Source organism: Chaetodon trifascialis, chromosome 3 (assembly GCF_039877785.1).
Source record: "Chaetodon trifascialis isolate fChaTrf1 chromosome 3, fChaTrf1.hap1, whole genome shotgun sequence".
NCBI classification, from domain to species: domain Eukaryota; kingdom Metazoa; phylum Chordata; class Actinopteri; order Chaetodontiformes; family Chaetodontidae; genus Chaetodon; species Chaetodon trifascialis.
Window position 1 is genome coordinate 22,062,445 of NC_092058.1, and position 14,529 is coordinate 22,076,973.

At 41.9% G+C, this 14,529-nt stretch overlaps 1 protein-coding gene and 7 non-coding genes across 8 annotated transcripts; 6 read left to right on the forward strand and 2 right to left on the reverse strand.

Annotated features, from left to right (window-relative positions):
* Positions 1-5,439, forward strand: acot8 (acyl-CoA thioesterase 8). Its single transcript, XM_070959047.1, has 6 exons — positions 1-216; positions 1,954-2,090; positions 2,243-2,468; positions 2,638-2,795; positions 2,904-3,095; positions 4,088-5,439. The coding sequence occupies exons 1-6, from the start codon at positions 17-19 to the stop codon at positions 4,204-4,206; spliced, it is 1,032 nt and encodes a 343-aa protein (XP_070815148.1). The 5' UTR covers positions 1-16; the 3' UTR covers positions 4,207-5,439.
* Positions 5,440-6,332: 893 nt separating this feature from the next.
* trnav-cac (transfer RNA valine (anticodon CAC)) lies at positions 6,333-6,405 on the forward strand. The gene has a single exon. It is a non-coding gene; the product is annotated as a tRNA-Val (tRNA).
* Positions 6,406-9,273: 2,868 nt separating this feature from the next.
* Positions 9,274-9,346, forward strand: trnav-cac (transfer RNA valine (anticodon CAC)). Its single transcript has one exon. It is a non-coding gene; the product is annotated as a tRNA-Val (tRNA).
* Positions 9,347-9,554: 208 nt separating this feature from the next.
* Positions 9,555-9,626, reverse strand: trnad-guc (transfer RNA aspartic acid (anticodon GUC)). Its single transcript has one exon. It is a non-coding gene; the product is annotated as a tRNA-Asp (tRNA).
* Positions 9,627-10,897: 1,271 nt separating this feature from the next.
* On the forward strand, positions 10,898-10,970 carry trnav-cac (transfer RNA valine (anticodon CAC)). The gene has a single exon. It is a non-coding gene; the product is annotated as a tRNA-Val (tRNA).
* Positions 10,971-11,167: 197 nt separating this feature from the next.
* On the reverse strand, positions 11,168-11,239 carry trnad-guc (transfer RNA aspartic acid (anticodon GUC)). Its single transcript has one exon. It is a non-coding gene; the product is annotated as a tRNA-Asp (tRNA).
* A 603-nt stretch (positions 11,240-11,842) lies between these two features.
* trnav-aac (transfer RNA valine (anticodon AAC)) lies at positions 11,843-11,915 on the forward strand. Its single transcript has one exon. It is a non-coding gene; the product is annotated as a tRNA-Val (tRNA).
* Positions 11,916-12,548: 633 nt separating this feature from the next.
* Positions 12,549-12,621, forward strand: trnav-aac (transfer RNA valine (anticodon AAC)). The gene has a single exon. It is a non-coding gene; the product is annotated as a tRNA-Val (tRNA).
* The last annotated feature ends 1,908 nt before the right edge of the window (positions 12,622-14,529 follow it).

Consider the following 14,529-nt stretch of genomic DNA (forward strand, 5'->3'; position numbering starts at 1 on the left):
ACACTGTTAAACAAGCATGGCGGAGAAGGAGGCGAATGACCACGGTGATGCCAGCGGGTTGACAGATAATGGTGATAATTCAGCAGGGACTGAGTCACTGAAATCACCTGATGGTGGAAGCTCGGAGAGTCCTGCGTCTCACTATGCTCAGGACCTCAAAAGCGTCCTGGTCACCAGCGTTTTAAACCTGGAGAAGCTCGACATAGACCTGTACAGGTAACGTTTGGAGTTTGACACTTTCACTTCGCATTTGGCAATCGCCGTTTCCCAACTCGCGCTGACGTCACCGCTAAGGTCGCCACCACGACTGGGAAACAGAGATATTTTGAAGGAGCTAAGTTAGAGATGACCTAACAATTCATAACTGCTCGAACAGGATGTGTCTTAACACAGAGGCTGCTGGTCGAGGGGAGAGAAAAGTCACGCAACACATCACAGATTTGTAGTTCCTGCAGCACACTGGACAATGCCAAGGTGCTATCCGTTACAAATACAGGAAAAAAGTCATCACCAACAAAGTATTGTTTACTTACTATCGCTAAAAAAGTACAATACGGAAATATTCCCCACCCATCCCAGTGTGGTTGAGCTCAGCTCAGCTGCTTCAGGTGCTGTGTGTTTGTTTTTGACAGGCTCCTCAGGGCTCAGTGTTTTCTGAGACAATGGAGCCACTGGGCTGGTTAGCTCCAGCTATTTTAGTTTAACAGTTGGTGCATCTAATTACACAGATTAAATAAAAGAAAATTAGCAAACTGTAGCTCTTCCACTGTGTCACATTTACAGTACATTTCTCCTGCATGCAGTGTGCCAAACTCTGAGGTACTTGTACTCAAAGGTAAGATAGATAAAGTTTATTAATCCCCACTTGGAAATTCACAAGCAGCTCATAAGTCAAAGGTGGAGGAAGAGACTGATAAGTAGATCTGATAAACATCAGATATAACCATGATGGATACTGGCACAGAACGATTGCACGTATCATTGTAATATACACATGGTGTGAAGGACTTTACTGGAAATATAAAAATATTGTCCTCTAAATTCAATAACTTCAACATTTTTTTTATTATGCATTGAACTGAATATTTAAATTGTTTGTTTTTCATTTTATCGTGTTTTGTACTTCTATTTAATATATTTCAGAGGGAAACTATTCTTATTTTTTAACTGTTTATGTAGCTGCTATAGTTTCTGTTTGATTTTCCATGTGAAACCTATGATCAGTATCTAAAATATGATGCGTTCTTATTGATCAAAGGCACTGAACACAAACACAGGCACTTTCAGCTGAAATTGGGCAAAGATATGCTGGGATTTGCGTGGCACCAAAAGGAATAAAAAAACAAAAAGAGACTGGGAGATGCTGGTCCAGCCCAGTCTGTACATGTCCACATAGGACTGTCAACAGATCTACATTGCAATAAATGTACCTGTTAGACCTCAAGGGTGGCGAGTAAAACAGAAACTCATCAAGAATTACATCCAATATAAAAGAATCTACTTGTTCCTGAGCTGTATGTTGTGAAAAAACTTTTGATGAAGCTGTGGTGCTGCTGTGTTTGCCTGCAGTATGTAAGTAGTACTTACCAGTATGCTTATTCTTTCATTTCAAAATAAAAAAAGAGTGCCTGTCCAGTTATTTCTGCTTCCACTGGAAGTTTAGGAAGCTTATTGTTCAGTTTTTGTTCTCATATTTACACATGAGGGTAAAACCATATTAGAAACTCCCATCGCTATAATGTCTAATTATACACAGCCTCAAAAAAGCAGACAGCACCTTTGTGGTGAAGAAAAACTGAACATTATTCATTTCACAAAGGTTGGATCTATTATATGGCTACTACGTTTGATCACAACTCAGTGTAAAAGACCATCCATTCAGTCAAAGCTACATAAGCATCATCGATGAGACTGCATTGCATATGTTTCAATTGTTTCTCCATTTTTCCCTAGAGGGACGCACCACTGGGTGCCCCGCACCCAGCGTTTGTTTGGGGGTCAAATAATTGGGCAGGCCCTCGTAGCAGCAGCCAAATCTGTCAGCGATAAGTTCTATGCCCATTCTCTCCACTGCTACTTTGTACAAATAGGTAAGATGTTGCATCAGTTTAAAGGTCGTGGATGCTGCAGCTGAAATATTCAAAAATGATGAGCCTGCCATAATCAATGCTGTGATCAGAATCAGTGATCTGATGTGGCCTCAGTCAGTCCCAGTGAATGTGGTCTTGTGGGTGTGTTTCAGGGGATCCCAAGATTCCAGTGTTGTATCAGGTGGAACGCACAAGAGATGGTCGCAGTTTCGCAGTGCGCTCTGTCAAGGCCATCCAGCACGGACAGCCTATATTTATCTGCCAAATGTCCTTCCACATGCAACAGGAGAGCCCCCTGGAGCACCACTTCACCATGCCGGTGGTCCCTCAGCCTGAAGAACTCCTCACTGTAGAGGAGCTCATTCAGCTTTATCTCAGGTAAAGCTGCTACCATTAGTCAACTGATCAATCAGTCACAGTCTGCAGTTCCACCTGCAGCAAACATGTCGACTCACGCTGTAAATCCAGTTTTCCACGAATGACCATGAAGTGCTTTGCAGACGGGTGTGCTCAGCCACGATCTGTATTTCCTCCTGTCATTTCACAGTACACCAGATCTAGCAGAGAGTGCAAAACAAGGCCTCAACAAACTGCTGGCCAATGAGGTCCCCATTGAGATAAAGCCAGTCAACCCACCGCACTTTTACAGACTTGCCGCAGTTGAGCCCAAGAAGCTGTTCTGGGTGCGAGCACGAGGATATATTGGTAAAATGCAGCCAAAAATATTCTGTAATATGAAAATAGCTGAAAATGTAAATGTATATACAATCAGAGCGGTATGTGTTTGTACATTTCATGTGTGTGTGTCTGCAGGTGAAGGCAACATGAAGCTGCATTGCTGCGTCGCTGCTTACGTGTCAGACTATTCCTTCCTGGACACAGCGCTGCTGCCTTATCCCAACTACAGGGCCAAGTTCGTGGCCTCCCTGGACCACGCCATGTGGTTCCACAGCACTTTCCGCAGTGACGAGTGGATGTTGTACGAGTGCGAGAGCCCGTGGGCAGGTCAGCACGTTTGCTTCCTGTCTGCTGTTCTTTATATATTCTGTCTGCCAAGTATCCTATCAAAGAAATCTTGAGCTGGTGAACTCCAGACTGAAGAAGGTTCAGAGGACCTTGAGGTTTTATGTGAGTGGAGGTAACAGTACAGGAGAATCTCTCTGTTTCTTGCCTCCCCAACTGTGCTCCGCTTCCTCGCCTTTCCTCACCCTTAACCCTTAACTGGACCTATGAGGTTGTCTTTGTGTCCAAATAAGATTTTTAATTTACTTCCTGACACGCCTGACACTGAGCGCTGAATCTGCAGTTTACACAGACAAATGCAGAACATTGCAGCAAAACACACATGTTGGGTAATCTCGCCTGTAATTTGAAACAAACTTCATTCAGTGTTTATCCAAACACTTGTCCTTTGTTAATAATTGTGCTGTTTGCTGTGTTGCAAACCAGCTGTTTCATTCCTTCCCCTGAGAGTGGCTGGAACTTGGATTTAGTACGACACCCTAAGCAGTGCTGAAATGTAGGTTCAGAGTGGGGGGAGACAGTGGAAACAAAAGCAGAAAGTGTGACTGTGGCTGCACCTGAAGGGTCGTTCAGGCCCTGTAGGAGAAAAAGGATCCACATAAAATGAAATGTCGCTCCACAGTGTTTTGGTTGTTGATTTGTCCAGACACTGATTCTTTCACCGTGCTGTTGTACTCTGCTCGTTTTGATGCATCTCAATGTGATTTCATCATGTGTGTTTTTAACCACACCTGCAGTTCAACAACAACAACCTTAAGAATGTAAGGTTCAGGAAGCTTGTGTGTTTCGTGTGTCACATTTACTATCAGAATATTTATGTAGAAATACATATTTTCAGTTGTTAGTATGGATGCATTCAACAACAGGTTCAAGCTTTGAAACATATTTTTGAGCCTTGACCTGTATTTGTTTCATAATGAACAATCTCTAGAATATTCTGCTCCCTAACGTGTGCTTTGCGTTGTGTCCCATAGGGGGCAGCAGAGGGCTGGTTCAAGGCCGACTGTGGAGAAGAGATGGGGTGCTGGCTGCTTCATGTTCCCAGGAGGGTGTCCTGAGAGTGACACCTGTCACAAAGCCCAGCAGACTATAAGCACATTTCTCAAATTTTTCTTTTTCTTTTAATTATTTGCAGACATGCAAAAATCAATTGTTTTTCCAGTAATTAATGAATGAAATTGTTGTAATAGAGCTGATTTTGAGGGCCTGTAGGCTCTCCTTGCTCAGTGACAGGCGCTGCTGGTTGTAGAGTAACAAAGATCTCTCTGCTCGGGCATTTCATGAACTGTATTTGAGGAGTTCATGGATGACTTAACATTTCTTAAAACCACAGCCGTTACACACAGTGTCTGCCTGGTGAGCTTGCACTTTACAAAACACAAGGAAACAGTGTGAATAATTTATAGAGGAGTGTGAACAATGAAGTACACTGACATCAACAGACAGGGACTAGCAACTTCACTCAGTCATGGTTTGAATTGCTTTTTAATTTTCTGTTTCTCTGTAATTTACAGTACATTGATTATTTCTGTGTTGCCACTTTTCTTTTGTCATGCTGCCACTTGCAGATTTCAAAGCCGAATGTGAGGACTGTACTGAACTGGCACGACTGCAGCAAGTCATTGTTTAAGGCTGGCCTAAGGTGAGGAAGTCAAGTGATGTACAGCCATATCTGTTGGTGCAACATTAACTTGCTGTTGAGTCGCCACTGAGTACACTCAGCTCATGTCTGTCAGTCATGTGGCAAAAGAGACTGTTCCTGCCCCACTGCAGCCTGTTGCGTTTCCAGGGGCCCTTTCCAGCATGTGGCCGTTGACATTGTGGGTCAGTTTGAACATGGGGACTGTGACTGCAGAATTGCCATCACCATCACTGACTATTTCAGCAAATGGTCAGAAGTAGCCTTCAATGGCAACAACAGCTACAGTCATAACGTTCCTGGCCTCCATCTTTACCATTACTGAGACATGAGACTGTGGGTAGCAGAGAGAGACTGCTGTAAGGCAGGAGAGGAGAGGTGGGACGAGTAGAGTGCGAGCGGGAGAGTCGAGAAAAACTAAAAGAAGAAGCCGTGTACGTGACTGGTGTGAGCTGCTGCTGAGAGTTCAGCAAAGTTGATTAAATGTTCGTTTGTCTGCTTTGATAAATCATAAACAGAACACATGTATGTAGAATTGACCTCACTTTGCTCCTCAATCTCTTATGAAAGTATATCTTTTAATGTGATCAAGGCAGTTTAGGTTAAATTAATCTGGCTCTGTGACCATAGGACTTTATATGTATACACACACATTCAGAATAAAACTGCTGCAATTTGACTCCTGTGATTCTTCGTCACTATGATGCTTCTTCATCTTTCAATCTTCATTCAAGTTCTTTGCTGTAGTTTCCCCAAAATAATTCAGGGCTTCTGTGCTTCTCCAGCATCTTTCCTTTTAGCACCCACATACTCTTGTCCAAAGGTCAGATGTGGTTAGAATGGAGCAGGTGGGTATTCAGTGTTCACTTTAAGTTTGACACGTTGAAAGAAAAACGTTTTGATATTTTAAAAATACTTTCAAAAATATCAATTAAATAAATTAAAATTACGAAAAAAAAAGCTGTAAATCCTCACATTTAAGAAACATGAAATGTTTGTCATTTTTCTGCAAAAATGATTTAAAATACTGATCAACATATTAAGAGTTAATGTTTCTGTCAGTTAACTTACTGACTGATGGACTAATCCTTTCAGCTCTACGTAGATATACTGCACTGCATCATATTCGAGAATATTCCTAAAATGAATGAAATGGACATTTTTAGGTAAAATACAAATACCTCAATGTTGTACTTAAGTACGGCACTTGAGTAAATAATCTTGGTTTAGTGTGAGAGGGTAAACTCTATTTTGAGCCCTCCAAAATGTGTTCAATTTGAATGTGTGTTTTCATACAGTACACCATGCTGGAAGTGATGACATAAAAACCTGTTGGTGTCAGTGGTGGAAGACGTACTCTGAAGTACTTGTTTCACAAAACAATTCCAATCTGACTGATGTAGTATTAAATATGACATGCAGAGGTTAATACTGATGTATCAGTAAACATTATTTTGGGTAAACAGTATTTAACTGCTGTAGCTGGTGGAGATGGAGAGTGTCTGTACAATCTATCGAGCATCGATCATCGATCATTTCTCTGCAGATTTTTTTTTGCTGCATATTTTGCACTGTTTGCAGTTTCCGTAGTGTAGTGGTTATCACGTTCGCCTCACACGCGAAAGGTCCCCGGTTCGAAACCGGGCGGAAACATCTTCTTTGATCTTAAACGTTGCTTTTGTGACATAACTCACCAATTAAGCGCGTAATAGGCTAATTGGTGAGCTAATGAAATGTTGCAGTCGTGATAAAACTCACCAATTAGGCTCAGAACAGACAGACTTATGTACTGTACCGTAGATCGCTGCAACTTGTTTGCGCTATCGTGGTAAAAGCAGTGTTGTCATTTGAACAGTGACCTTACGTCGTCTTTTCTTCAGCTACTTTTTCTTTCTCAGTGAATAAATAGCAGCAGGAGAAAAGAACTCCCCGTCGGGGAATCGAACCCCGGTCTTCCGAGGGATTGAATTTGTTAATATGATAACAAATTCAGGATTGTCTTATGAAGGACATGCAAAAATCAATTGTGTTTCCAGTAATTAATGAATGAAATTGTTGCAATAGAGCTGAATTTGAGGGCCTGTAGGCTCTCCTTGCTCAGTGACAGGCGCTGCTGGTTGTAGAGTAACAAAGATCTCTCTGCTCGGGCATTTCATGAACTGTATTTGAGGAGTTCATGGATGACTTAACATTTCTTAAAACCACAGCCGTTACACACAGTGTCTGGCTGGTGAGCTTGCACTTTACAAAACACAAGGAAACAGTGTGAATAATTTATAGAGGAGTGTGAACAATGAAGTACACTGACATCAACAGACAGGGACTAGCAACTTCACTCAGTCATGGTTTGAATTGCTTTTCAATTTTCTGTTTCTCTGTAATTTACAGTACATTGATTATTTCTGTGTTGCCACTTTTCTTTTGTCATGCTGCCACTTGCAGATTTCAAAGCCGAATGTGAGGACTGTACTGAACTGGCACGACTGCAGCAAGTCATTGTTTAAGGCTGGCCTAAGGTGAGGAAGTCAAGTGATGTACAGCCATATCTGTTGGTGCAACATTAACTTGCTGTCGAGTCGCCACTGAGTACACTCAGCTCATGTCTGTCAGTCATGTGGCAAAAGAGACTGTTCCTGCCCCACTGCAGCCTGTTGCGTTTCCAGGGGCCCTTCGAAGTAGCCTTCGATGGCAACTGTAGCTACAGTCATGATGTTCCTGGCCTCCATCTTTGCCATTACTTCCTGTGCCTTCGCTGAGTTCCTGAGAAACTGGGACATCAAGCACATCAGAATGTTTGTGTACGCAGGCCTTCAATGTGGGGATGGGAGAGAGACAGTAAGAGACTGTGGGTAGCAGAGAGAGACTGCTGTAAGGCAGGAGAGGAGAGGTGGGACGAGTAGAGTGCGAGCGGGAGAGTCGAGAAAAACTAAAAGAAGAAGCCGTGTACATGACTGGTGTGAGCTGCTGCTGAGAGTTGAGTAAGTTGATTAAGTGTTTGTTTGTCTGCTTTGATAACTCACCAACAGAACACATGTATGTAGAATTGACCTCACTTTGCTCCTCAATCTCTTATCCATGACAATGGAAATCTTTATGAAAGTACATCTATTAATGTGATCAAGGCAGTTTAGGTTAAATTAATCTGTGTCACCCACAACATGACCAACCAATAATGTGACCATAGGACTATATATGTATATACACACACACACACACACACACACACACACACATTCAGAATAAAACCGCTGGAATTTGACTCCTGTGATTCTTCATCACTATGATGCTTCTTCATCTTTCAATCTTCATTCAAGTTCTTTGCTGTAGTTTCCCCAAAATAATTCAGGGCTTCTGTGCTTCTCCAGCATCTTTCCTTTTAGCACCCACATACTCTTGTCCAAAGGTCAGATGTGGTTAGAATGGAGCAGGTGGGTATTCAGTGTTCACTTTAAGTTTGGCACGTTGAAAGAAAAACATGTTTTGATATTTTAAAAATACTTTCAAAAATATCAATTAAATAAATTAAAATTACGAAAAGAAAAAGCTGTAAATCCTCACATTCACATTTGTCACTGTTACTGTGACTGCATGTCTGTCTCTCTGTCTCTGTCTCTGTCTCTCTCTCTCTCTCTGACTGCATTTCTGTCTGTCTGTCTCACTCTCCCTCTCTTGCTCTTCCTCTCTCAACCAACCGGTCGAGGCAGATGGCCGCCCACCCAGAGTCTGGTTCTGCTCGAGGTTTCTGCCTGTTAAAAGGAAGTTTTTCCTCGCCACTGTCGCCAAGTGCTTGCTCATGGGGGAATTGTTGGTTTCTTTGTAGATAAAAGAGCTTGGTCTGTACCAGCTCTATATGGAAAGTGTCCTGAGACAACTTCTGTTGTGATTTGGCACTATACAAATAAAATTGAATTGAATTGAATTGAATTTAAGAAACATGAAATGTTTGTCATTTTTCTGCAAAAATGATTTAAAATACTGATCAACATATTAAGAGTTAATGTTTCTGTCAGTTAACTTACTGACTGATGGACTAAACCTTTCAGCTCTATGTAGATATACTGCACTGCATCATATTCGAGAATATTCCTAAAATGAATGAAATGGACATTTTTAGGTAAAATACAAATACCTCAATGTTGTACTTAAGTACGGCACTTGAGTAAATAATCTTGGTTTAGTGTGAGAGGGTAAACTCTATTTTGAACCCTCCAAAATGTGTTCAATTTGAATGTGTGTTTTCATACAGTACACCATGCTGGAAGTGATGACATAAAAACCTGTTGGTGTCAGTGGTGGAAGACGTACTCTGAAGTACTTGTTTCACAAAACAATTCCAATCTGGCTGATGTAGTATTAAATATGACATGCAGAGGTTAATACTGGTGTATCAGTAAACATTATTTCGGGTAAACAGTATTTAACTGCCGTAGCTGGTGGAGATGGAGAGTGTCTGTACAATCTATGAGTGCATCGATCATTTCTCTGCAGATTTTTTTTGCTGCATATTTTGCACTGTTTGCAGTTTCCGTAGTGTAGTGGTTATCACGTTCGCCTCACACGCGAAAGGTCCCCGGTTCGAAACCGGGCGGAAACATCTTCTTTGATCTTAAATGCTGCAGTCGTGATAAAACTCACCAATTAGGCTCAGAACAGACAGACTTATGTACTGTACCGTAGATCGCTGCAACTTGTTTGCGCTATCGTGTTAAAAGCAGTGTTGTCATTTGAACAGTAACCTTACGTCGTCTTTTCTTCAGCTACTTTTTCTTTCTCACTGAATAAATAGCAGCAGGAGAAAAAAACTCCCCGTCGGGGAATCGAACCCCGGTCTTCCGCGTGACAGGCGGAGATACTGTCCACTATACTAACGAGGAAAGACAAAAAAAACATATGGACATCCAAACAGAACGCTGGAGCTGTTCCAGCATACAGGGACGTCACGGTGAAATATTTTTGTTGATGTTCAGCTGACCTGAAGCTCCCACTTGAGATTCTGCGTGGCGATGATGATGCTCAGGTAGCAGAAGGACTCACAGTGTCTGCTGAGGAGTCAAACAGGGTGGTGGGGCTGTGCTCTTTCTGAAACTCACAGCCATCTCCAATGTCTTCAGAGTTTGGAGCTCCAAGCTGTTCTGCAGGTTCAGAGTGGGGGGAGACAGTGGAAACAAAAGCAGAAAGTGTGACTGTGGCCGCTCCTGAAGGGTCGTTCAGGTCCTGTAGGAGAAAAAGGATCCACATAAAATGAAATGTCACTCCACAGTGTTTTGGTTGTTGATTTGTCCAGACACTGATTCTTTCACCGTGCTGTTGTACTCTGCTCGTTTTGATGCATTTCAATGTGATTTCATCATGTGTGTTTTTAACCACACCTGCAGTTCAACAACAACAACCTTAAGAATGTAAGGTTCAGGAAGCTTGTGTGTTTCGTGTGTCACATTTACTATCAGAATATTAATGTAGAAATACATATTTTCAGTTGTTAGTATGGATGCATTCAACAACAGGTTCAAGCTTTGAAACATATTATTGAGCCTTGACCTGTATTTGTTTCATAATGAACAATCTCTAGAATATTCTGCTCCCTAACGTGTGCTTTGCGTTGTGTCCCATAGGGGGCAGCAGGGGGCTGGTTCAAGGGCGACTGTGGAGAAGAGATGGGGTGCTGGCTGCCTCATGTTCCCAGGAGGGTGTCCTGAGAGTGACACCTGTCACAAAGCCCAGCAGACTACTATAAGCACATTCCTCACGTTTTTCTTTAAATTATTTGTAGTTATCATCATATACATGACCAGTCATGGTTTGAATTGCTTTTTAATTTTCTGTTTCTCTGTAATTTACAGTACATTGATTATTTCTGTGTTGCCACTTTTCTTTTTTCACGCTGCCACTTGCAGATTTCAAAGCTGAATGTGAGGACTGTACTGAACTGGCACGACTGCAGCAAGTCGTTGTTTAAGGCTGGCCTAAGGTGAGGAAGTCATCCCCCATTGATGTCTTGAGGTGATTCATGCGAGAGGAAAGAAGAAAAAATAAAGTTCTGATGCGACGTTCTGTACATCTGTTTGATTTTCAGACTTCTCTGAATTCGTCAGTGCATCGATCATTTCTCTGCAATGTTTTTGCTATATATTCGACATTAATTGTAGTTTCCGTAGTGTAGTGGTTATCACGTTCGCCTCACACGCGAAAGGTCCCCGGTTCGAAACCGGGCGGAAACATCTTCTTTGATCTTAAATGTTGCAGTCGTGATAAAACTCACCAGTTAGACTCATAACAGACAGACTTATGTACTGATGATCACTGCAACTTGTTTCCACTTGACTCAAGTGTTAAAAGCAGTGTTGTCATCTCAACAGTGACTAGGTCGTCTGTTGTTCAGCTCTCTCTTTCTCTGTGAAGGAAGAGAAGAAAAGAACTCCCCGTCGGGGAATCGAACCCCGGTCTTCCGCGTGACAGGCGGAGATACTGTCCACTATACTAACGAGGAGAGACATAAAGAACACATGGACATACAAACAGAACGCTGGAGCTGTTCCGGCATACAGGGACGTCACAGTAGAATAATTTTGTTGAGTTTTAGCTGACGTGAATTTACCTCACTTTGCTCCTCAATTTCTTATCCATGACAATGAAATGTTCATAAAAGTACATCTTTTAATGTAAACAAGGCAAGTTGTATCAGGTGGAACGCACAAGAGATGGTCGCAGTTTTGCAATGCGCTCTGTCAAGGCCATCCCACACAGAAAGCCTATATTAATCTGTCAAGTGTCCTTCCACATGCAACAGGAGAGCCCCCTGCAGCACCACATCAAAAGCACATCTTTTAATGTGATCAAGGCAATAACTGCTGTAGCTGGTGGAGTTGGAGCGTGTTTTAACTGCTTTATGCAGTTCAGTTCAGGGTCACAAGACAAATCTGAGGGGTCCTGAGATGATTCATGGAAGAGAAAAGAAAAAGCAAAGTTCTGATCCAATGTTCTGTGCATTTGTTTCCATTTGCAGACTTTTCTTCTTTTCTCAATTTTTGTCAGTACATGGATCATTTCTCCTTCGCAGATTTTTTCTGCTGCATATTTTATGCCATTTGAAGTTTCCGTAGTGTAGTGGTTATCACGTTCGCCTAACACGCGAAAGGTCCCCGGTTCGAGACCGGGCGGAAACATCTTCTTTGATCTTAAATGTTACAGATATAACTTACCAATTAAGCGTTTCACACCCAGACTTTACTGTACCTTAGATCGCTGCAACTTGTTTCCACTTGACGCAATCGTGGTAAAAGCAGTATTGTACACTGACCATAGCAGTGTAGAAACTGAAAACTTAAGAGGGATGACACATGAATGAGGGGGAGCGCTACATACAATGTCTTAAAAATACCTGCGTATACAGGTATTACAAACTAACTTGGCCATAGAACATTAGCCAAAAATATGTTATTGACGTTTTATCATTGTCAGATTTATCAAGGCTTTGAACCCTCCAAAATGTGTTCAATTTGAATGTGTGTTTTCATACAGTACACCATGCAGGAAGTGATGACATAAAACCTGTTGGTGTCAGTGGTGGAAGACACTTGTTTCGCAAAACAATTCCAATCTGACAGATGTAAATATGACATTATGAGATGTATCAGTAAACATTATTTCTTGTAAAAAGTAAAGGGAGAGGAAAGAAGACATAACAAAGATCTGATACAACGTTCTGTAGGAGACATCTGTTTTCGTTGTCAGACTTCTCTTAACTTGATCATTTCTCATTTGCGGGTTTTTTTCTACTGTAATTTGCACTACTTGCAGTTTCCGTAGTGTAGTGGTTATCACGTTCGCCTAACACGCGAAAGGTCCCCGGTTCGAAACCGGGCGGAAACATCTTCTTTGATCTTAAACGTTGCTTTTGTGACATAACTCACCAATTAAGCGCGTAATAGGCTAATTGGTGAGCTAATGAAGTGTATTGTAGATCGCTGCAACATGTTTGCGCAGTATTATCATTTGAACAGTGACCTTACGTCGTCTTTTCTTCAGCTACTTTTTCTTTCTCAGTGAATAAATAGCAGCAGGAGAAAAGAACTCCCCGTCGGGGAATCGAAACCCGGTCTTCCGCGTGACAGGCGGAGATACTGTCCACTATACTAACGAGGAAAGACATGGTGAGAAAAATGGACATCCACCACGAACGCTGGAGCTGTTCCAGCATACAGGGAGGTCACGATGAAATATTTTTGTTGATGTTCAGCTGACCTGAAGCTCCCACTTGAGATTCTGCGTGGCGATGATGATGCTCAGGTAGCAGAAGGACTCACAGTGTCTGCTGAGGAGTCAAACAGGGTGGTGGGGCTGTGCTCTTTCTGAAACTCACAGCCATCTCCAATGTCTTCAGAGCTTGGAGCTCCAAGCTGTTGGCTGTTCCCAGTCAGTGCGCTCTGTCAAGGCCATCCAGCACGGACAATTTATCTGCCAAATTTCCTTCCACATGCAACAGATCAAGGCAATAATTGCTGCAGCTGGTGGAGGTGGAGCGTGTTTTAACTGCTTTATGCAGTTCAGTTCAGTTCAGGGTCACAAGACAAATCTGAGCGGTCCTGAGATGATTCATGGGAGAGGAAAGAAGAAAAAACAAAATTCTGACCCAGCATTTGTAGTGTAAATTTTTCTAACAGATATGTGATGATGTCATGTACTCACTGGAGAAATAGAATATAGTGTTATAATCAATGGTAGCAAATGACTGAAGAAGATAGATTTGTTGAGCCTTATAGTAGCTCTGATGAAGTGTGTTATTGTGATGCACTGTCCTCAGAATGACACCTGGCCACAGCTGATATACTGTGTGTGAATCTGTGATACACTGTGACAGAAGGCGGAGTGATCATGGATATGACAGAAGGAGAATGCTCATGGTCTGAGATTTTGAGGATCATGAAGATATGACAAGAGAGTGCTCGTAGTCTGAGATCTTGAAACCCCCCTTCGTGGCCTTGCAGGTGTTCGGGCAGCTGCTACTCTGTGTGACCTAACATAACCTCTGCTACTCTGTGTGACCTAATATAACCTCGCTGTCCTGAAGTAACCTTAAAGCATGTATTCTTTATAACTGTGTGCTTAAAAGTTGTAAACCTTTTTCTTACTTTAGTATGGAAAAATACCAAAAGGTCATGATGTAATTTGGAAAGAATAGAGAGAAAATAAATGGACTGCATCCTTGGGATGCACCTTTGATGTAACCATGCAAATCTGGGAAAAACAGGGGATTTTAAGGTCAGAGCGGCAGCCCTGAGATGACCTTACGGTGTAAGATGAGAAGCAACTCACAAAAAACAAAAGCTGCCCTCAAGGCATGGTAAACACCTAGCTGAAGTGTATAAAAATAGAGCACTGACCATTGTACTTCGGAGTTCGTCAGGACTGCACTTTGTGTGTTTCTGGACAGGTTCCCCTTTGTTGTTGACAATAAAGTAATTTGCGCCTCGGACTTCTGACTCCCGCAGAGTTTTATTCTTATCGGACACCTTTTTAGTCTATTTGACACTTTTTATTGGACATCCTCTATTTTTATTCAACTCCCTTTATCTTTATTGGATTTTTGCAATTTTTATCTTTATTGGACATTTCTTTAAAAAAAAAAAAGAAGATTTCTCTGAAAGCAATTGGACGGCTGTTTTTGAGTGTTTGGGCCTGATTGTGGTTTGTGCATTTGGCCTTCACATTCCATGACACGTTATGTAGATTTGTCGTCATTTGTCAAATGTTGCAAATTCATAAGAAACATCACAACAC